The 24,805-nt window shown below is 42.9% G+C and overlaps 1 protein-coding gene across 4 annotated transcripts in view; it reads right to left on the minus strand.

Annotated features, from left to right (window-relative positions):
* Positions 1–24,805, minus strand: part of LOC120031345 (mannosyl-oligosaccharide 1,2-alpha-mannosidase IC-like) — a 205,041-nt gene that overhangs the window by 59,475 nt on the left and 120,761 nt on the right. For all 4 annotated transcript variants that reach the window (XM_038977051.1, XM_038977052.1, XM_038977055.1 and 1 more), the window contains exons 3-4: positions 19,016–19,131; positions 1,484–1,564 (exon numbers count right to left, since the gene is read on the minus strand). In XM_038977051.1, the coding sequence (XP_038832979.1) occupies positions 1,484–1,564; positions 19,016–19,131 (197 nt within the window). The remainder of the gene's footprint in view (positions 1–1,483; positions 1,565–19,015; positions 19,132–24,805) is intronic.

Raw genomic sequence — 24,805 nt, forward strand, 5'->3', positions numbered from 1 at the left:
GCAGTTGGAACCAACAATCTCCAATTTGGACTCCAGACCAAAGGACAAATTTCCAGCGGTCTAATGTCCATTGCTCGTGTTTCTTGGGCCAAGCAAGTCTCTTTTTCTTATTAGATTCCTTTAGTAGTGGTTTCTTTGCAGCAATTCGACCATGAAGGCCTGATTCACACAGTCTTCTCTGAACATTTGATGTTGAGAAGTGTCTGTTACTTGAACTCTGTGAAGCATTTATTTGGACTGCAATTTCTGAGGTGCCGTTAACTCTAATGAACTTATCTTCTGCAGCAGAGGTAACTCTGGTTCTTCCTTTCCTGTGGCTGTCCTCATGAGAGCCAGTTTCATCATAGCCCTTGATGGTTTTTGCGACTGCACTTGAAGAAATCTTCAAAGTTCTTGAAATGTTCCATATTGACTGACCTTCATGTCTTAAAGTAATGATGGACTGTCGTTTCTCTTTGCTTATTTGAGCTGTTCTTGCCATAATATGGACTTGGTCTTCTACCAAATAGGGCTATCTTCTGTATACCCCCCTACCTTGTCACAACACAACTGATTGGCTCAAACGCATTAAGAAAGAAAGAAATTCCACAAACAAACGTTTAACAAGGTACACCTATTAATTGAAATGCATTCCAGGTAACTACCTCATGAAGCTGGTTGAGAGAATGCCAAGAGTGTTTAAAGCTGTCATCAAGGCAAAGGGTGGCTATTTGAAGAATCTCAAATATAAAATATATTTTGATTTGTTTAACACTTTTTTGGTTACTACATGATTCCATATGTGTTATTTCATAGTGTTGATGACTTCACCATTATTCTACAATGTAGAAAATAGTAAAAAAATAAAGAAAAACGCTTGAATGAGTAGGTGTTCTAAAACTTTTGACCGGTAGTGTATATTCATATTTCACGAACATTCCGCTGTAGAGAAATGTTGTGCTTTCTCTCCCTGACTCACTCAGCCTCCAAATCAATGTCCATTAAGCCGACTCAAGCGCTCATATGTCATTGGACTTGTTTTCCATTAATTTGGCGTCAGCATGGATTGTCCCCACTTCATCTGAACAGCCTAGAGCATCATGTCATGTACCATGCTTGGGCAGATGTTATTTTATATAGCATGCTTGACCTCCACTCTGTTCATAGTACATTGGTAATAGATTGGTAATGCAGAGGGTCACATGTGGGTCAGTGTAGATGTGTGCCTGCGCTGTATGTCTGTGACAGTAATGTGGTCATGCCGGGAAAAGGGCATGTGGGAGTTATGTGAGATGAGAAATGTTTTACACACTGACTATGTGATGAGATATCCTGTTTCTGTGTGTGTGTGCGTGTGCGTGTGCGTGTGTGTGTGTGTTTTATGACTTTGCAACACTATTCCACACAACTCCTTCATCATTCAAACTGCAGGGCCAAATCTCAATAAAGGAAGAGACCGGTTCTTCCTGAATCGAGGGGTATAATAGACATTAATGAATCTTACCTCCTCTCCCGTCAGGTAGTACGCAGAGAGCAGCCCACCGACGTAACGGATATTCACCTCGAAGAGAGAAGCCTCGCCGTTCTGTAAGAGAGAGATCACACTGCATCAGAGGTGGAATGCTCCATTCAGGACACAGCCCAATCTCATAAATGATTAGTCAAAATAAGTCATATTTCTATCAACAGTCGCATGGCAACACCAACCAATCAGTCGTGTGATGATATAGAGGTTAAAAACATCATAAATAATGAATAATTAATAAACCTACATTTTTAATTGATCAATAATAATGAATGAGAAGTTGATGTTTGCGCTCCTGAGCCATAGAAGTACGTCAGAAATCCATATGTGAAGATCTCTTCACAGTGATAAAAGTGATACACATGAATGGCCAACGTGTTGCCCATTGAAACAGTGGAGTTATGCATACTGTTAAACAGTAGCAGTTAGCTAGAGAGTAGGCTTGTTCCATCTTAGAACTAGTATTGCTTCCCACCCACGGCCCTATAAGATTCCATTTATATACGTTAAATAAAGACTCTAGAAGGGAACATTTCAATAAAGCCAGGGAAGAGAGTCAAAGGCTTGCGATAATGTTAGCTGCACTTTTACTCAATCTTATGTCTAATGTTTAGAACCACGGCAGACTATCGATTCTCCTCTGGCAGCCTTAGAAAATATACACCGTCTAGTTCACTGATGACTTTCCACTCCTAACTCTTTTTCGAGTTCTCTCATCACGTTTGCGGCCTTTCCAATTCTCTTTGTTGTGAGTTCCAGGATTTGAAAGTGGCAAAACGGTGCTAGGCTTTACTTTTCCATCTCCCGTTATGTCTGCTTTGACACATCTATCAGGATGGTGCAACTGGGTTAAGATGAAGCTGTTAGAATACACCATCTCAGAGTGCAATTAGTGCTCTGTCAAATCTATTAATATACCTCCTGGAGCGATTTGCTGTTCGCCAACGTCAGACAGAGTTTATCAGTGCACTGCTCCATATGTTACGGGAATGAAGTTAAGAGGTGTTAAGGACTAACACGTGTCAGTGAATGAGATGGCGGTATGTCACCATAATTACAGACACTCACTCTCACCCAAGGTTGAGGTGACGATGGTGCTTATTGACTTGGAGACCTCTCAAGAAGGAAATTGCTATCTCAAGAAGCCACGATAAGGAAACTGTAATTGGGTGGTGCTGGAGAGGGTAATTACATCCAATCTAGAACCAGAGTAAAGATGTGGAGCGACTTTCTCTGGCATCATCCCAACTCTCGTTTTCCACCATACATTTGTACACACTGAGAAACTCACAAAGTAAAGTCATGTACTTTTAAAAAAGTTTTCAAGAGATGAGTGCTACAGTTTGACATTCTTCACAGCTGTTAAATTCCAGCCTTGCACTATGTCATTATTAGGTAATGACTGCCGGGTTAATGTGCGACTGAGAAGTTGGCCACGTCTCTTTCAAGACAGTTTAACCACTGACATTCTGTAAGACAAACTGCCAATCCTCTGCCATGGTGACCCAGCGGAGACGTCTTGCCAACCCGTAGATGAGTGGCCGTTCTATAATGGACCTAAGATGGTGGTGATTAGGGACAGACTTTTAGTTTGTCACCAGTGATGTTGGCACTTTGGCAAGGACAGCCATAAGGTACAACGAGGGGACCGTAATGGTGACTACGGGTTCAACTGATCTGACTCATGCTACCAAACACAAGCCTTGTAAATCACTCTTCAAACGTCTCATAACAGTTCATTTAGTATGAGTGGTTTATTCCAGAGGCTTCGATGCTGATTGGGTCCATTGATAACGAATTTATATTATATAAGCGTTTCAAAAACATTTCATTAAAATACATTGTTATGCTTAATTTGCTGTTTGTTCTGTCAGATGTTTTCCAGTCATTTATTTCCGAATATAACATTGTTAATTTGCATCACAGGGAAATATTAGGTCTTGCATTTATGTCCAAGACCACACACTTTGAGTCTCCACTGCAAACAAAGCAGATCGCCTTGGGAAAGCTCAACGCTAAATCCACTGTAACCACTTCAGCTGGGGGAAAAAATGTGATTAAATCTCAGCATCACACCCATACAGTATTGTCACGGGTGAAACAATAAACAACTAATACATCCAAAGTCTCCCCAGAAGGCTTTTCACGAATAAATAAAAAGCAATGTGTGCACATTTAATTGCTCCACTTTTCCAGTGCTATGCAGAGTGGAAAATAAAATCAGGTGAAGGAAGGAATAAAGGCCTGTTGTTTTTCTTTCTCGCCTCCCTCTGCTCAGCAGTGCGTCTAATTAGAAGACAACACAGGGCTGTCAGAGTTAACACGCCAGCTCTAACTGCCCCAGAAGAACACCTTTCTGCTTATGATCCTCTCTCTGTTGTAAGAGCACCACCACCTCCAGTACTATTCATACTGTATAGAAGGAGTTGCACTATTCAAATAAATGATTAGTCTGGGATAGGGCTGTATCATTACATTTTGTCAGCCGGTCATTGTCATGCAAAAGCCTACCGGTTTCACCGTAATTGAGCGTTAATTAACATAAACACCTTCAGCATCGCCAGTCTAATAGTTTAACTTTAGTCCGTCCCCTCGCCCCGACCCGGGCGCGAACCAGGGACCCTCTGCACACATCAACAACGGTCGCCCACGAAGCATCGTTACCCATCGCTTTGCATCGTTACCCATCGCTTTGCTCCACAAAGGCCGCGGCCCTTGCAGAGCAAGGGGAACCACTACTTCAAGGTCTCAAAGCGAGTGATGTAACCGATTGAAACACTATTAGCTCGCACCACCGCTAACTAGCTAGCCATTTCACATCCGTTACACTCACCCCCCTTTCGACCTCCTCCTTTTCCGCAGCAACCAGTGATCCGGGTCAACAGCATCAATGTTACAGTTTAACTTTACGGCGTCCCCTCGCCCGGGCGCGAACCAGGGACCCTCTGCACACATCAACAACAGTCACCCACGAAGCATCGTTACCCATCGCTCCACAAAGGCCGCAGCCCTTGCAGAGCAAGGGGAACCACTACTTCAAGGTTTCAGAGCAAGTGACGTCACCAACTGAAAGGCTGCTAGCGCGCACCACCGCTACCTAGTTAACCATTTCACATCGGTTACATTCACCCCCCTTTCGACCTCCTCCTTTTCCGCAGCAACCAGTGATCCGGGTCAACAGCATCATTGTAACAGTTTTAACTTTACGTCCATCCCCTCGCCCCGACCCGGGCGCGAACCAGGGACCTTCTGCACACATCAACAACAGTCACCCATGAAGCATCATTACCCATCGCTCCACAAAAGCCGTGGCCCTTGCAGAGCAAGGGGAACCACTACTTCAAGGTCTCAAAGCGAGTGACTTAACCGATTGAAACGCTATTAGCGCGCACCACCGCTAACTAGCTAGCCATTTCACATCCGTTACACCAGGCCCCCCCACACACAAGCCGCATACAAGCCTCCTTTATAATATCTACATTTTAAAAAGTCTAATAAATCAATTGAAGATACACCCTCACAATAAATCCATTATTTATTTTAGTCAGGTCTAAAGAAACATTATGATATGAAGAAAATGTATTTCAGAAGAACAGAATATTAATTGGTCTACTGTACGTTATTATGTGCCATGCCATAGGCTGTAGACTTGTTCATTTAGTAGACAAGATATGCTTATAAGTCCAGGGCCATTATTTTATATTATATGATTAGGTTGCATGATTTCATAGTAAGAAGAATATAATTGAACTTAGCTGAATGAAACAGAAATGATATTTTCCCCATTCCGGAGCGAGAGCGCGCATATGAAGTGGCTACTTGTATGTTGAGCATAAAAGTGATTATTTGAAACAGGACCTACAGTATACGCTAGATTTAGAGTTATTTGTCAACTTTGCTTGTGAATGATACAAACCTTAAAATGCCTTAGAAATCAAAAGATATATGGGAAGCATGATGCGACTATAGGCTATTGACGATTTGAGAAACTTCCTTGCCTCAGGCTGCACACACTGTTTTCTCATGAAGTGATCATATTTTCACCCATCGGACTATTCTCAATTTAACATTGTCTTTGCTAATATGTATAATTAGTTTCGATGTAGAATGACCCATTATCAAACAGGCAGGAACAGGAGCAAGAAAAAAAATGCATGTCATCCGTATTCACTCGAATAGCGAATGGAGGCCACTTTCCTGCCGTTCGTTTCACTCACGTTGGGTAGGCTACTCTGGTTACTTCTCGGCGTGACAGGTGATATTCAGCACAAACTCTGTATGCCATGAGCTCCCCAACCTTGTTGCTGCAGCTACCCAGTGCTTAATTTGAGAAACCAAGTGAAACCGGTTCGGGAACATTGATAGTAACATGCTTCACGATGAAACATATTTCATGAAACTGTTGACAACCACTCTCTGCACCTGGAGAAAGGAATGAAGGAGAGAGGAGATGGAAACGCACAGTGGTGAGATATTCTGTAGTTAACGGTAATGTGTCAGCCTATTAATATAAAAAATGCCCTATTACGTGGCTATTCAAAATCAAATACACATGTGTAGGCTAACTCTGGATTTGCTTAATCTAGGTTAGACCAATTATATACTAAAGATATCGTTTTTTTTTACGTTTATCTTCCAAGCGTAATATGGGGTAGGCTAAATATTGTATAACCGCAAAATAATTATTTTTAAATTAATTTTTTGTTTGGGTTTGGGCTCATAATAGGCCTATGTGTATGCATAATCTATAATATGCATAATTGTGTTTTGAATGAATCATCACCTTAGAAAGCGCTGTCCACTTCGTGGTGTTAGGCTTTGAAACAACATCCACAACGACCATGTTTTCCACTCAGTTTCAACCTGCTGTTGGACTTCTTTCTTCACATTGATCATCACAGTGAGGGGAGTTTTAAAAGCACGATACTGTTTTGATGATGTGATTTTCGATTGCATTTACGGTTAGAGGGACAATAGAGCCCTGAATACCAGGCCATTAGGACCTGATGGTCGTTAGCGACTTGGGTACTACCAAAGCATGTCCAGTGTGCATAAAAGGAGATTACCATGCCTTTGCGGACACATAGGATTTTACTGTGGTCATGACTGCCGGTGTGGCAGTAAAACGCTCACTGCAACAGCCCTAGTCTTGGGAATGGTCTTATATGGTCATGTACAGGTCTGACTCTTTGTCCCTCACTGCACAGGGCAATTTGAGTATTTCATAAAGCAGCTGACCAATAATGAAGCTACACAACAGAACATGTAATCCAATGTGGATTTAGGGGCTGTGTGTGTGTGATGTAAATACTACCAGATTGGCATCCAAAAATGGTGCTATATATATGCCACAGCTGTGCCAACGTGCCTGAAAGGAGGTTATGAAAAAAGTTAGTCTAGTGAATTAAATTATCTATGGGAGAAAAAAAAAAATACATTGCTGTTGTGCCTTGTTGCTGTTCTGCTTCAGTGTACAGTGTACAATGTTGTTGTCATTGTTTGATTCTTGCTTTTCGGTTGGTGAGCATTCAACAAAGCATGGCACTGGTTTTGATCACTCTCTCTGCCAAGATTAGACTGGGACATAAGCCTGATTGGCACTTCCCGCTGTGCTTTCGGTGTGCAAGAGGGGCAAATGAGACTGTTATTGAGGCCTGCAATGGACTGCTCAGGCACAAATATAACATTAATGGTATGATTTAATCCTAATCCGGGGCTATCAGAGCCATTGGGTACACATCACACTGCACGTCCAGACTCAAAGATTCAAATAGATTCAGAGTTTCGTGGGAAGCTGAACAGACAAGCCAGTATATAAAAATAGGAGTAGATCACGCCTAAATCAAAGTTGGTGTTAAACCAACAGAGCTGTGATTTAACTCAACTTCACTAATTAGCACGGATTGATTATGAAAGGGACCAATTAGGTGGTGTCACTCAGGTACTCGTTCGTCCACAACCTGGGAGCTGTAACTCTGCTAATACCGTTGCTGTGAACAGAAGTTCCTCAGAACTCCTTCCTTTCCTGTCACCAACAGGATGTAAATCCAGGGCTGTTTTTGAAAATGTACAGTAATTATGGGCTTGATTAGCATCAAGTCCATAATTAGGCTGTCCTAGACACCGGAGCTTTAATGACTGCTAACCTCTGGAGCATGCTAAACAGCACGACCTGGGGAAGGAGAGCTCGCGCTCATTTCTCACTACTAAAAGGGACACTTACAGTAAGTAATGTTGGGCCTTTACATGTTGTGACAGTGGTGACATCGTCATACATTCAAAGATCGGTGCTCTCATAATGCAGTTTTTCCTAGCCAGCGTGCTTCTACACCTGCATTGCTTGCTGTTTGGGGTTTTAGGCTGGGTTTCTGTGCAGCACTTGACATCAGCTGATGTAAGAAGGGCTTTATCAATACATTTGATTAGCAGATTACATTGCTGATTAGCTGATTAGTTAGTTGACATTGAGATAGATTTTGGTTTAAAGACAGAGTCTGAGCAAAGCATGAGGTAACTTCATTTAATTTAAGCACATTTGCACATTTACTGTGTTATCATAAACAATGTTATATAACGGCTGCTAAGAGAGGCTTCTCCAACGGAGTTAATGGAGATCAAAATAGAGTATGTGGTCCATTATTATTAGTAGACCATGTTCCTAATAGTGCATTATTCTAATAGGCATCAGTGGAGGGCAGCTTTTTGAACTGGAGCTGAGACACAACAAAAACACAACATATCAAAAAGGTCTTGGGTTGTTATGGGTGGGAGGACACTTTTAACTTTTCTTTAGTCATCAAAACAACACGGGTCAAGAGTTCACGACCTTCCTGTTTAGTCTAGATGTGTTTTATCTTTTATGTAAATACTGCCAGCCATTTTTACTGCCAGCCATAAGACTGTTAGCGGTAGGAGTAGATGTGATAGACCAGGTACTTTGATTTCAATGCAACACAATCACTCTGCCACCAGAGTCCCATTCTCTCCATGATGCATTTTTAAGAGGGGGCAATATAGAAGGCGCCACCACAAATCACTAAAGTCTTATAGGCCAATATATTCTCGAAATACACAGGCGAAATGGTTGGCTGCATACTTTATGAAAGTTCAGATTTCTGAACTCATCAGGGAAGGTACAGAAAACAATCTATCCCATAGTGATAGGCAATTCCATATCTTATCCAAAATGCATCCATCCATCCATCCATCTCTCTCTCCCTAACACATACACCCCCTTGACACTGTATTGTACCACATCTTCACTGAATACATTATGGCAAAATAAGAGACTGACTAATAATAAATGAATGTCACTAGGGTGATAACTTTGAATTACAGCCCCTCGTCCTCCTCTATCACTCACAATCCCTCCATCTCTCCCATTGTCTGGGGAGTAGAAGGCATTGAAGAGGGGGGAGTTATTGAGGAAAAGAAGGTTTGGTGAATGCACCTCAAAGCTGTTCTCTTTGAGTGTACACACAAAGGCACTCAGACACAAATACACACACCAACAAGAACACGACAGCAGACTTGTGTCTCCTGGAGTTCACAGGCAAGGAGAACGCTCTCATAATGCAGGTCTCTCATTGATTTATTTTTTATTTAACTCATGGAACACTCCTCCACTCTCTCTCTGTCTCTCATTCCATCTCTCCCTCCTTGTTCAGTCCATTTTTCCTCCACGTCCTGGTTCCTGTGTGTGTGCCTGTGTGTGTGCCAATGGTACATCAGATCAATGTTTTCATCCAGATCTCAAAATGGATTCCCGAGTACTGTCACTATACTGGCTGAAAGGCCCAAATACCATTATGTCTTATCATTCCTCTAATCTGATGTTCATCTGAAAATCATATAAACACACCTGTGCAGAGCATACAAGGAAAACATTGTTTGCCATCCATCACAATTAATCTCTGATCATCAACCTAATGGCATTGAGCCAGTGCCAACCTCTGCCGACCTACGTCAAGACCTAAGGCTAGAGACGGAATTGAAACGTCACTGGTGTTGCAGTAAATAACAGTATATAGTATCTGTAATAAACCACCCACACATTGTTCTCCTCCAGCAGAGATAGGATGTCAGCAGGATGCCTTGACTTCATGGCTGGGGCATGGCATCTTCAGTCAAGCAGCCCCTCATATGATACATGCCCTCTGGTTTCAGCAGCCCTAATGACTGGAGCCCTGTGGAGCCACGTTTACTGTGGACATGAGGCCAGATCAGGTCAGCCAACAGGCCTACTGAGGTAAACAACAAGAGCCTGATCCAGATCTGGCTGCAAGGTCTACTAAGTTTGCACAGTGAGCTTCCAGAAATCAGATAGCAAACGCCAACCTACTTAAACCAACTGATAAACAAGGAAGGGAAAACAAGTTTGTACCCAAGGGTGGTCTTCCAGTTTAGAACAGCCGGGAGTCGCAGATGAACGAACACAACCTACTTGTCTTTGGAGCAACAACTCATGTTCTGGCAGAGTAAGGGTAGGGTACAGTAGGCGGTTGCTCGGGGAGATGACAAAGAGACAAGAAACATTTTGATCTGTTACCCAGCATTGTTAAGAATAAAAAGCTCAAAAATGTTTATCAAAGCATACCATGATCACATCTTTCTTTATAAGCAACACATTATTAAATCTGCATATGAGCTGTTTATCATATCTAGGCACTTACTGATTGCCAGAAACGCATTATGCAAATGTGCACTGGTAAACTGAGTCATCTCATACTGAAGCAATTCTAATTGAAGTAGCATGTCATTTCTCACAATTAAAGCATTGTTTTTTTTGTGAATAGGGGTTCAATAAGGGCACGACAATATATCAATCAGTATGTGATCAATCAGGCCAATCTCTGGGGGGTTGATAAAGTGAATCCCTGCTTTCTCGGCTGACGGTCACTCTATTGTCAGATTAAAGTTCCAGGCCAATTATACAACTTTACAGCACAGTTTTGGCCTGAGGTACCAATATTCCTCTGAGGGCGAATAGAACAGCAAAGCTCTTCGTCCATCATCTGCATTTGCTAACAAAAGTCAAAATATTTGTGAACTACATTTGAAGAAATGAATGTCTGCTTTTCTGGTCAGATAATCAACGTGTTCTTTTGATCTTTTCTGCAGGACTGGATTTTATTAACCCTCTCTTAACCGTAAACTGACCTCTGGGGACATTACGGATCTATCGTAGGATATAGAGCAAGTAAGAATGCTGCACTGTGGGTGGGTTTCAATTCATAATAGATATCCTCTTTCCATCTTAATAGAGACACATGTACAGTACCAGTCAAAAGTTTGGACACACCTACTCATTCAAGGGTTTCTTTATTTTTTTAAACTATTTTCTACATTGTAGAATGATAGTGAAGACATCCAAACTATGAAATAACACATATGGAATCATGTAGTAACCAAAAAAGTGTTAAACAAATCAAAATATATTTTATATTTGAGATTCTTTAAAGTAGCCAACCTTTGCCTTGATGACAGCTTTGCACACTCTTGGCGTTCTCTCAACCAGCTTCATAAAGTAGTCACCTAGAATGCATTTCGAATAACAGGTGTGCAGTGTTAAAAGTTAATTTGTGGAATTTCTTTCCTTCTTAATGAATGCCTTTGAGCCAATCAGTTGTGGTGTGACAAGGTAGGGGTGGTATACAGAAGATAGCCCTATTTGGTAAAAGACCAAGTCCATATTATGGCAAGAACAGCTCAAATAAGCAAAGAGAAATGACAGTGCATTATTACTTTAAGACATGAAGGTCAGTCAATACGGAAAATTTCAAGAACTTTAAAGGTTTCTTTAAGTACAGTCGCAAAAACTACCAAGCGTTATGATGAAACTGGCTCTCATGAGGACCGCCACAGGAATGGAATACCCAGAGTGTCACGTTCTGACCATAGTTCTTTTGTATTTTCTTTGTTTTAGTGTGGTCAGGGCGTGAGTTGGGTGGGTTATCTATGTTTTGTGTTTCTATGTTGGGTTTGTCGTTTGGCCTGATATGGTTCTCAATCAGAGGCAGGTGTTTGTCATTGTCTCTGATTGGGAACCATATTTAGGTAGCCTGTTTTGCCTTTTGGTTTGTGGGTGTTTGTCTTCAGTCTTTGTGTGTCTGCACCAGATAGAACTGTTTCGGTTTTCACGTTTGTTGTTTTTGTATTTGTAGTGTTCAGTTTTGGATTTATTAAAATAAGATGAACACTAACCACGCTGCGCTTTGGTCCTCTCCTTCTTCCACCGAAGAAAACCGTTACACAGAGTTACCTCTGCTGCAGAGGATAAGTTCATTAGAGTTACCAGCCTCAGAAATTGCAGCCCAAATAAATTCTTCACAGAGTTCAAAAAACAGGCACATCTCAACATCAACTGTTCAGAGGAGACTGTGTGAATCAGGCCTTCATGGTCAAATTGCTGCAAAGAAACCATTACTAAAGGACACCAATAACAAGAAAATACTTTCTTGGGCCAAGAAACACGAGCAATGGACATTAGACCGCTGGAAATCTGTCCTTTGTTCTGATGAGTCCAAATTTTAGATTTTTGGTTCCAACAGAATAGGTGAGTGGATGATCTCCACATGTGTACTGTAGTTCCCACTGTGAAGCATGGAGGAGGAGTTGTGATGGCGTGGGGATGCTTTGCTGGTGACACTGTGAGTGATCTATTTAGAATTGAAGGCACACTTAACCAGCATTGCTATCACAGCATTCTGCAGTGATACGACATCCAGCGCTTAGTGGGACTATCATTTGTTTTTCTACAGGACAATGACCCAACACACCTCCAGGCTGTGTAAGGGCTATTTGACCAAGAAAGAGAGTGATGGAGTACTGCATCAGATGACCTGGCCTCCACAATCACCCGACCTCAACCAAATTGAGATGGTTTGAGATGAGTTGGACCACAGAGTGAAGGAATAGCAGCCAACAAGTGCTCAGCATTTGTGGGAAATCCTTCAAGACTGTTGGAAACGCATCACAGGTGAAGCTGGTTGAGAGAATGCAAAGAGTGTGCAAAGCTGTCATCAATGCAAAGGGTGGCTATTTTGATTTGTTTAACACTTTTTTGATTACTACATGATTCCATGTGTTATTTTATAGTTTTGATGTTTTCACTATTATTCTACAATGTAGAAAATAGTAAAAATAAAGAAGAACCCTTGAATGAGTAGGTGTGTCCAAAATTACACTGGTACTGTAGAAGAACCATTAGCAAAAACACAGTAACACATCTAACCTGGTGTGTTTGGGGCAACCAACCAAGCAGGATGGGTCCCTGAAGTGCTTTGCCTGGTCCATTTACACATTCATCTCTTGGCCAAATCAGGGAACACATTAAGTGTTCTCTCACATCACACGTCACTCGCTTGACCTTTCAGTGTGACAACAGCCTGCGGGAACATTGCAAGGCTCCCCTCTCTTGCCTCTCAGTTTTTCCCCTGTGCTTCTGGCCTGTTTACAGACACTTTGCTTTGATATGCAAGCATCTGCGCTCCCTCCAGGCAGGGAAAAGCGACACACTACACAAGAGATAAACAAAGCTACTTCCCCTCAGCCCTCTCCAAAACGACACCCATGAGAGACTCTCTAACACTGAAGTCTCAATTCAGACATCTTGCTGGAATTGCAGGGCCTGGATGTGCTAATTATCCAGTCAGATGATTGTCTTTGTTAAGAGCACTGGTGTTTTCTAGTGCAACTTGAATTACCGTGCTAATAATGGTTAGGTTGTAGGTGGTTGGGAACCTTTCCTATTTTAGGTAGACTTTGAGGGAGAGACTCATCTGTCATTGGCCTAGAAATATTAGTGTAGATTATAGGCCTATTCCATTGACGTACGAAGGAATACGCATACTGAAATGTCACAAAGAGGATAAGGATATAGCTTGTTTGTGATCACTTGCACAGTTACCCAGTTTGCCCTGAGAATATCTAAGAGAGTGAAAAACCGATGTGCTGAAGCCACAAGAGCCAGCTGCTCTGTCTGGATAGATCACAGTGGCCTGTTCTCTTTGAAACACAATCACAAACCTCACTGCGACTTTTCCTCTGAGAGACGAAATCCGAGAGATGTTAGAATGACTACGATGGAGAAACGGCGAGCTGAGAAAGGCAATAGAGAAGAATTGAAGGCGAGAGCCTCGAAGGAGGGGTAATAGGGGATGGATCTGTCAATAGGGGATAAAAGCCAACCGGTAAGAGTTCATTAATCACTTTCTATTAGCCACCCTGATGAGAGACTGAGACTTGAGACCTGCAAGAGGAAAATACAATTTATCCCAACTTTTTACCCACAGCATTCGCTAGACTAACCAGGGGACTCGAAACCCGAAGAAAACGACCCCTTGAAAACTAATATGGGGCTATAAGAGAAGGATCGAAATCCCTATCGCGGGCAGCCAGGGACCACCAAACCCCAAAACACTAATCAACACTGACATCTCCAACTATTAATTTCATGTTCGAAAAGGATAAACAGCCTGTGGAATTTTGCAAAGTTAACATTAGATGGAGGCATTCCGAAGTTGCTCTCCTCTTTATAATTGGTTGAGTCACTGGAGGAAAGTGTATGATCAGAGTATTCCGTCTCCATAGGAACTCGTCAGGATTTGCAGCAGGATTTTGGGGAGTTTGTTTTAGTTTCGGCAGCAGAGGAGAGAGACATTCTACTGACTTAATTAATTCACTCAGCAGCACAAAGACAAATTACACTTGACTTTGAGTCTGCCCTCATACATCTCTATTTCCCACAGCGTTAAGTGTAGCCTTGTATTCTTCACTCGACTTTGTGGAGAAAATCAACAAGGCTTCTGGGTCACTCACAAAGCTCTTTAGTGGAAAAAGCTCTGTCACTCACAAAGCTCTTTAGTGGATCAATCTGAAAACCGAGGAACCATCTACACTGAACAAAAATACAAAAGCAACATGCAGCAATTTCAAAGATTTTACTGAGTTACAGTTCATATGAGGAAATCAGTCAATTGAAATAAATTCAGTAGGCTCTAATCTATGGATTTCACATGACTGGGAATACAGATATGCATCTGTTGGTCACAGATACCTTAAAAAAAAGGTAGGGACATGTATCAGAAAACCAGTCAGTATCTGGAGTGACCACCAATTTGCCTCATGTAGCACAACACAATAGAGTTGATCAGGCTGTTGATTGTGACCTGTGGAATGTTGTCCCACTCCTCTTCTACGGCTGTGCGAAGTTGCTGGATATTAGTGGGACTTGTGCAAGAATTGAAAAAATATATTCAATAATACAAATAATAATAATTAAAACATATTGAAAGGTAAGCGCCACACTGAAACTTTTATTTTGAATGGATACCGTCGCATCGCTTATTGCTGCTGACTTTACACAACGTTACGGCTACACACAGGCGTGCGTACACTGCACTTCTTATTGCTGCTGACTTTACACATGCAGAGCGTCCGCAGAGGTGAAATTTCGCGCTGCACACACTCACTGACCACTACAATAACGTTCTCGCCCCCCCACATACACACACACTGATCCAATGAAATTACAGATATCTTGACACACACACTAATCCAATAACATTTTTATTCTGCAACACGGTTTTATTTTAAATGTGAGACGACCAATCAGATAATACCGATCATCCTCTGACAGCTAGCTTGATTGACAGCTAACTACGCAGTTGTGTTCTGCAGGCGTTGCACATGTGGATAGTTAGCTGTCATTTAACTCACGTAGGCTAGCTGTCAGAGTAAAATCATGAACAAGTTTTTAAAACGTGCAGCTCCCTCTTCATCTACTGCTGCTTCCAATGTCAACAACAAGTCAGACAACCCGGTCCCTGTCGAGAGGAGAAAATTCGACCCCTACTTGGTCAAATATGGTTTTACATATAAGACAGTGTTGATAATTGGATATGGAGAAGGGCGAGCCGGTCAAGGATCGATTCAGACAAGGTGATAAATTGTATGACAAGCGACAGTTTAATTACGAGTAAAGATATCTGGTACAAGCGTATACGGTCTCGTTCCTTCGGCTCATAGAGAACCTCCAGAAAAAGCCCAGATAACAGAATGCATAGACATTTTATACAACACAGAAAGTAGGTTGAGTCTGGAAGTTCTGGTCCTTTGGTTGGTTCTGGACAGGTTGTTGTCTTCTCAGATTGGTCCTGATGAGCTGGGCGTCATCCTTCTGAGTCTTATAGCAAAAGTTCTTTGTTATCAAATGTTCAGCTAAAACAGGAGATTTTGTGTGTGCGTAGTCAGCCCTCTGTCCTTGAGTATGTGTGTGTGTCTCATTATCTCGTGAAATGCGGACCCAAGCACTCTTTTGATCAAGGCCTTTCCTTATCAGTGTTTATAAAAGGTCTGTGCCAGCCATCTGTCTTTGGGTGTGTGAGAAACCCTGCTTAGAAAGAAGTTAGTTATAACAATGTAATAGCAATATGCTTGTGTTATTTTAAATGGTATTTATTACAACAGTGAGTGTGGACCGCAGTGCGTCCTATGCAACGAGCTGTTAGCTAATGAGAGCATGAAACCCCTCCAAAATCAAAGGGATCTGGATACCAAGCACCCAAGACACAAAGATAAGACAGCTGACTTAAAAACAGTAAAATGTCAATATCTGGAGGCCTCACAAGATTCATTGAAGAAAAGGCACTTCGCATCATACCTTGTGGCCCAGCGCATTGCTAAGTGCAAAAAGCCCACACCAGCGCAGAGGATCTCATACTCCCTGCTTCGATTGATATGAAATCTTGGGAGAGTCAGCCGCCAACAAACTTAAAACTATACCCCTATCTAATGACACCATGAAGAGAATCCAGGACATGTCTGAGGACATAACGTGCCAGACATCAGAGCGCATCAGTGAAAATGGCCATTACGCACAGCAGCTTGATGAATCCACAGATGTGGCTAACCATAATTCTAATGGGATGGGATAATAACTTTGAGGAGCAGTTCCTTTTTACTGCGGATTTGCCCACCACCACCACTTAACAGCATCTTGTCAAGCTGCAGGGACATTTTTGCGACTATTTCCCGGAGGAGAACAGGAGACAAGACGACGGGACGGAACCCCTTTCGAGTGGAGATGGGAAGCGTCACGTTGCCAAGCAACAAAGAGGATCAGCTGGTGGAGCTGTCATTTGATCACGGACTGAGCATGCGCTTCCCGGAAATGACACTGCCACAGTTCTGGTGCAGCATAGTGGGAGAATATCCTGCTCTCGCCTGTCATGCAATCAGAATCATGCTGCCGTTCAGCACTACCTATCTGTGTGAAAGTGGCTTCTCTGCTATGGCCGTGCTGAAAACTAAAAGCAGAAACAAACTGGACAGCCAGCATGACCTCCGAGTTGCCCTGTCAACCATCACCCCAGACTTCAATAAACTTATCAAACTGAAGAAACACCCCCAGCTTTCCACTGATAGGCCACACACACACACAACACAACACAACACAACACACACACACACACAAAATAAATAAGTCAATATGTTAATTATTGTTGTTAATTAATTCTGACATTCATTTGACATTGTATTGAACTGGTTAAAAACGTACACCTTAACAAACTTTAAGGTTGTGAAGCTATTCACATGGTAATTGCTGATTAAGAATTCCTAAGGATGTGTTTTTTGTGTTACTGTTCGTTTAACATTATTAGACTGGCTTTGATGTCATGTTCTGAGTGATAATGTATTACACCCTACTCCTGAACTGGTCTCCTAATTAAAATGGCTCATTCTCTTCCATTGGTACATGTTTTATCAGTTAATATGGCTGTAATGACTTTCTTTAATACCACAACTGAGACGGAGCCTATTTTGCAAGTGAAGCCTGCCCAAGAAGGAAGCTGCAATACAACATTACTCAATTGTCATTGTCAAATTTGGGTCCCCAGCCAAAACCTCAATCCCTATATGTCAATTAGATCCCTGAACCAGTTCCCAAAGTATGGTGACTTTGACCTAAAGTGGCCTGGCGTCCATCACAGGACAGATATCCGTCCACTCAGACGAGGAGACTCTCTGGGACAACTGATCAGAGGAGTTGGAGAAGTGAATGGTGACAGATTGACCTCGCTAGCCCAGTGACAAAGTGCGGCCGGGAGTGTAAATCCTCCCTGGGTGTCTTTATGATGCTGACGAGGTTGCTGTTTGTGATGGGCTGCCATTACTGAGTGTCTCTTGCCCTGGCTCTCTCTGCCAAGACCAGGAGCTACTCATCTTCATACTGCCCAACTGCTGCGAGGGAGAGACTGAAAAACTGGGTGTGTGAGTGAGAGGGAGAGGGAGGGAGAAGAAAGAAAAACAGAGGAAGATACGGCTTGCTTTGTGTGTCTAAAATGGTATCAATGTTCTTTACAAAAATTGTACACATGATAATGCATGTGTACCGTCTTTTTGCATGTCAACATCTATCCAAGCCTAGCCCATCTAAGTTCACAGCAACTATTAAGAGCACATCAAACACGTCACTCAGGAGGTTTGAGTAGATTTCAGTATAATTCCCGAAGAGGGACAAAGCCGAAGTGCTATAGGGAATAGCCAGATCAATGAATAATAGAAAACAATAGAAAACAATAGAAAATGCTGACCTCGGACAATGTATCACCTTAACACATTAAAGACATCTCTTAGCCAGTAGATGTCAGAGAGACGATATTTGATTAGTGACTAAAACAAATAGCCTTTGGACAAAATTAACTCTCATCAATGGGGGACTTACACAAAGTGTGGGAACAGAGTGGAACGGAGGGCCTATAACTAGTCCGTAAGCAACAGGGCACACGAAGCCTGGCGGTGCTCACCTTGCTGGCTGGCACCATCACTCTCACTCACTCAGTTTCCACATAATGTCCAAACTGGCAGACCTCTCTGTTCCCGACCCCGAGAAGAAGTCTATTATCATGGAATTACACAATGGGGAGGCCATGACCTCCTCTCTCTCTCGCTCCTCTCTCTCTCCATGCTTCCACATACATTTCCTCTTAGTCTGTCCCTCTTTTATTCATCCAATCCCACAGCACACAGAGTTCTGGGAGAGTTCAAATCATCCCATGGCACAGTAACAAATCGTGGTTAGAATGGATCAGTTGTTCAGGGTTGGCCACACAAGACATCCTTTATTCCATCTGGAATGCCCTATATAGCTCTGGCAAACTGTCCCACCCCCTGGACAGGACTTTGTGTCCGTCAGTGGACAACCGGCTTAAAATCAAGCTGGCACACTAAGACTACTGGTGATAACTTTATTAAGTGTATGTCAACCTAACAAGGGCCAAGTCAGACAGCCTACTTCTAGTGTTGGGGTAGTTGATTGGTACTCCAACATAAATGGCAGAGTAACTATCCAATAAAATTGAGGGATTGAAAACTTGGTCAATCAGGGGACACCAGATGGCCTAAAATCAACCGCAGCACTAAGACCACTACTAAGAGTGTTTGTGGTAGACGATTGGTCCTCCAACATGAATGGCAGAGATAATATCAAATGAGTGAGTTTGATCTTACCGAGTTCAGGTCCAGGCTGGTCTCCACCCACTCCTTTGCGTCATTGTATTCGTCCATTAATCCCATTATATACAGCGTGTCCAGAGAATCCACGATGGAGGCTCCCCTCAAACCACCTGCAAAACACACAGGACACAGAACAGTCAGAACCATGGGGTATAGGGACTTGCAGTGCCAGACATCACACTGCATTCTCGTTCTGGGTGAATTTAGAATGACTAGAGTTGAGGCTCAGAGACATAAAGCAGACAGAAGTACCAAGACTGCACAGGTAAAGTTAAACAAAGCCCTGAAATGCCAAACTACAGTGGCACAAACTACAGCTATCACGTCTGCATTTTTAATCTCAAATTCTGGTATGACATTGTGTAGGCTGGATGAAAAGCGTTTACCTCCAAGATGAACAGTAACAGTCTAGCCTGCTGCATTCCTAATTGTATTCAGTACAGGAACTGTGATCCCTATGCTCCAATGGCTGGTTTTAGATGCACTTCATTTGAGGTTATTAAATTCCCTTCACAACCTTAATAAGAAATGTTCAGAGGCTTTTATTCAATCCCACAAGATTGGATGGTCTTTTTCTTCTCATATGAAGAAATATGCGGTTCGTGGCTGGCTGAAATGGAAAGAGCTGTGAACAGAGGAATATGTGTCCTTATTGTGTTATTGAGCAAAATAGTTGCAGGAGAGACACACCAACTGAAAGCCTGAGAATGGAGTAATAACAACTAGTAGAAACTAGGCCAACATATACCACAGGACTGGCCATTACATGCACTGTAGGGCTTAAAAACAGAACTATAGGTATAGTAACCGATTCTGCTGAAAAATATGATGTGCACCTTCATGTTCACCCCTAAACAAAGCTCAACACAGAGACTGTGTCTATCTGACGCAACAACACAGCAACACAGCAACCTGGCACATGAAAGTGGTGCGATTCTTATAAGCAGTTATTGTGTAGCTCGGCAGATATGCAAATGAAAAATCGTATCTTGAGGCGACAAAATATTCATGAAGCAGAGGCAACAGAACACTGGAGGCGAGAAGGGGAGCGATTCTAGCTGATAGTTTCTCTAACCCGAGTCATTTGAATTTGGCCAGACTGTGCAACGCAGTGGGCGGCTAAGACGGCAATGGTTTGGCTTGTCTGATGTGGTTTGGGTGGCGGAGACAGACGTCAAACTCTCTTATCGTCACGCTAGCCTCCTCCCTGCAACCCCCAACTCAGCTTTCCTCTGCCCTCGATTACAATGGCTTGCTAAAGTATTCACCCCCCTTGGAATTTTTCCTATTTTGTTGCCTTACAACCTGGAATTAAAATGTATTTTTTGGGAGGTTGTATCATTTGATTTACACATCATGCCTACCACTTTGTAGATGCAAAATACAAACAAGAAATAAGACCAAAAAAAACAGAAAACTTGAGCATGCATAACTATTCACCCCCCCAAAGTCAATACTTTGTACAGCCATCTTTGGCAGCAATTACAGCTGCAAGTCTCTTGGGGTATGTCTCTATAAGCTTGGCACATCTAGCAACTAGGATCTTTGCCCATCCTTCAAAGCAAAACTTATCCAGTACCATCAAGTTGCATGGGTTCCGCTGGTGTACAGCAATCTTTAAATCATGCCACAGATTCTCAATTGGATTGAGGTCTGGGCTTTGACTAGGCCATTCAAAGACATTTAAATGTTTCCCCTTAAACCACTCCAGTGTTGCTTTAGCAGTATGCTTAGGGTCATTTCCTGGTGGAAGATTAACCTCCGTCCCAGTCTCAAATCTCTGGAAGACTGAAACAGGTTTCCCTCAAGAATTTCCCTGTATTTAGCGCCATCCTTCATTCCTTCAATTCTGACCAGTTTCCCAGTCCCTGCCGATGAAAAACATCCCCACAGCATGATGGTGCCACCACCATGCTTCACTCTGGGGATGGTGTTCTCGGGGTGATGAGAGGTGTTGGGTTTGCGCCAGACATAGTGTTTTCCTTGATGGCCAAAAAGCTCAATTTTGGTCTCATCTGACCAGAGTACCTTCTTCCATATGTTTGGGGAGTCTCCCAAATGCCTTTTGGCGAACACCAAACGTGTTTGCTAATTTCTTTCTTTAAGCAATGGCTTTTTCTGTCCACTCTTCTGTAAAGCCCAGCTCTGTGGAGTGTACGGCTTAAAGTGGTCCTATGGACAGATACTCCAATCTCCACTGTGGAACTTTGCAGCTCCTTCAGGGTTATCTTTGGTCTCTTTGTTGCCTCTCTGATTAATGCCCTCCTTGCCTGGTCCATGAGTTCTGGTGGGCGGCCCTCTCTTGGCAGGTTTGTTGTGGTGCCATATTCTTTCCATTTTTTAATAATGGATTTAATGGTGCTCCGAGGGATGTTCAAAGTTTCTGTTTTTATTTTTATAACCCAACCCTGATCTGTACTTCTCCACAACTTTGTCCCTGACCTGTTCGGAGAGCTCCTTGGTCTTCATGGCGCTGCTTGCTTTGTGGTGCCCCTTGCTTAGTGGTGTTGTAGACTCTGGGGCCTTTCAGAACAGGTGTATATATACTGAGATCATGTGACAGATCATGTGACACTTAGATTGCACACAGGTGGACTTTATTTAACTAATTATGTGACTTCTGAAGGTAATTGGTAGCACCAGATCTTATTTAGGGACTTCATAGCAAATGGGGTGAAAACATACTCACGCGCCGCTTTTCTGTTTTTTTTTTCCATTTCACTTCACCATTTTGGACTATTTTGTGTATGTCCATTACATGAAATCCAAATAAAAATCTATTTAAATTACAGGTTGTAATGCAACAAAATAGGAAAATGGCCAAGGGGGATGAATACTTCTGCAAGGCACTGTATATCTGCCTCAGATTTATTTCTAATCTAAATAATCATAGCATACATGTAATATTAGCCTACAGTATGTGCTTTTCAGATTACCCAGAAAGCCTCTCACATTGTTGACCTTTCACTCTACCACATTGCCAACTGAGGTCAGCTGATAAGGTCAGTGGAGAGGGCGGAGGGTGCAGGGATGAGGGTTCGTAGGTGACATGGCTGAGTGATTAGCGTCATATGCCCATGGCCTCGCCGGCTGATACAGTACAGTCAAGTTACACACTACCAGCCAGCCCTATGTCATATACAGTTGAAGTCGGAAGTTTACATACACTTAGGTTGGAGTCATTAAAACTAGTTTTTCAACCACTTCACAAATGTCTTGTTAACAAACTATAGTTTTGGCAAGTCGGTTAGGACATCTACTTCGTGCATGACACAAGTAATTTTTCCAACAATTGTTTACAGACAGATTATTTTACTTATAATTCTCTGTATCACAATTCAAGTGGGTCAGAAGTTTGCATAAACTAAGTTGACTGTGCCTTTAAACAGCTTGGAAAATTCCAGAAAATTATGTAATGGCTTTAGAAGATTCTGATGAGGCTAATTGACATAATTTGAGTCAATTGGAGGTGTACCTGTGGATGTATTTCAGTATGTATTTCAATGCCTACCTTCAAACTCAGTGCCTCTTTGCCTGACATCATGGGAAAATCAAAAGAAATCAGCCATGACCTCAGAAAAAAATTGTGGACCTGCACAAGTCTGGTTCATCCTTGGAAGCAATTTCCAAATGCCTGAAGGTACCACGTTCATCTGTACAAAGAATAGTACGCAAATATAAACACCATGGGACCACGCAGCCGTCATACTGCTCAGGAAGGAGATGCGTTCTGTCTCCTAGAGATGATGACTTTGGTGCAAAAAGTGCAAATCAATCCCAGAACAACAGCAAAGGACCTTGTGAAGATCCTAGAGGAAACGGGTACAAAAGTATCTATATCCACAGTAAAAACAAGTACTATATCGACATAGTACATATCGACAACCTGAAAGGCCGCTCAGCAAGGAAGAAGCCACTGCCAGACTACGGTTTGCAACTGCACATGAGGACAAAGATCATACTCTTTGGAGAAATGGCCTGTTTGTCCAAATGGAACTGTTTGGCCATAATGACCATTGTTATGTTTAGAGGAAAAAGGGGGATGCTTGCAAGCCGAGGGGGTGCTTTGCTGCAGAAGGGACTGGTGCACTTCACAAAATAGATGGCATCATGAGGCAGGAAAATTATGTGGCTATATTGAAGCAACATCTCAAGACATCAGTCAGGAAGTTAAAGCTTGGTCGCAAATGGGTCTTCCAAATGGACAATAACACCAAGCATACTTCCAAAGTTGTGGCAAAATGGCCTCAGGACAACAAAGTCAAGGTATTGGAGTGGCCATCACAAAGCCCTGACCTCAATCCTGTAGAAAATTTGTGGGCAGAACTGAAAAAGCGTGTGCGAGCAAGGAGGCCTACAAACCTGACTCAGTTACGCTAGCTCTGTCAGAAGGAATGGGCCAAAATTCACCCAACTTACTGTGGGAAGCTTGTGGAAGGCTACCCGAAACGTTTGACCCAAGTTAAACAATTTAAAGGCAATGCTACCAAATACTAATTGATTGTATGTAAACTTCTGACTCACTGAGAATGTGATGAAAGAAAAGAAAGCTGAAATAAATTATTCTCTCTACTATTATTCTGACATTTCACATTCTTAAAATAAAGTGGTGATCCTAACTGACCTAAAACAGGGAATTTTTACTAGGATTAAATGTCAGGAATTGTGAAAAACTGAGTTTAAATGTATTTGGCAATGTAAACTTCCGACTTCAACTGTATTAGGGCTGTTGGTCCCACTTTATTTGGATAGTCCAGATTTTCCATCTGTAGATGGTCTTCGGATGGTCATACTATCAACAAACTATACGTTGCTAAGCAATTACTTTCTAAGGTTACGGTTAAGGTTAGGGCTAGGGTTAAGTTTAGGGTTGGAGCTAGGGTCAGGGTTAGTAGATAGATAGTGTTACCAGGCTATTTACTCGATTTTATCCCTTGGAGGACTGCAGTGCTTTTCTCAGTCATAATTCTTCACACGGCCACTTTGCTCCAAACCTTTAATTCTGATGAGTGGTTGCAGGGCTCAGTGACAGGGATCTCAGTGTGTTGTCTCTCCCCTGCCACGGCCAGTCGCCTCCTATCTAATACATGCAGCCACCCACCAACCACGCAGCTAGTCACCTCCCATCAGCCACACACCCCTACCCACCAACCACGCAGCTAGTCAACTCCCATCTACCACCACCCCTACCCACCAACCACGCAGCTAGTCAACTTCCATCTACCACCACCCCTACCCACCAACCACGCAGCTAGTCAACTCCCATCTACCACCACCCCTACCCACCAACCACGCAGCTAGTCAACTCCCATCTACCACCACCCCTACCCACCAACCACGCAGCTAGTCACCCCCTATCAGCCACACACCCCTACCCACCAACCACGCAGCTAGTCACCCCCTATCAGCCACACACCCCTACCCACCAACCATGCAGCTAGTCACCTCCCATCTACCACACACCCCTACCCACCAACCACGCAGCTAGTCACCCCCTATCAGCCACACACCCCTACCCACAACCACGTAGCTAGTCACCCCCTATCAGCCACACACCCCTACCCACCAACCACGCAGCTAGTCACCCCCTATCAGCCACACACCCCTACCCACCAACCACGTAGCTAGTCACCCCCTATCAGCCACACACCCCTACCCACCAACCACGCAGCTAGTCACCTCCCATCAGCCACACACCCCTACCCACCAATCACGCAGCTAGTCACCTCCCATCAGCCACACACCCCTACCCACCAACCACGCAGCTAGTCACCTCCCATCAGC

Source organism: Salvelinus namaycush, chromosome 37 (genome assembly GCF_016432855.1).
Source record: "Salvelinus namaycush isolate Seneca chromosome 37, SaNama_1.0, whole genome shotgun sequence".
Taxonomy (NCBI): domain Eukaryota; kingdom Metazoa; phylum Chordata; class Actinopteri; order Salmoniformes; family Salmonidae; genus Salvelinus; species Salvelinus namaycush.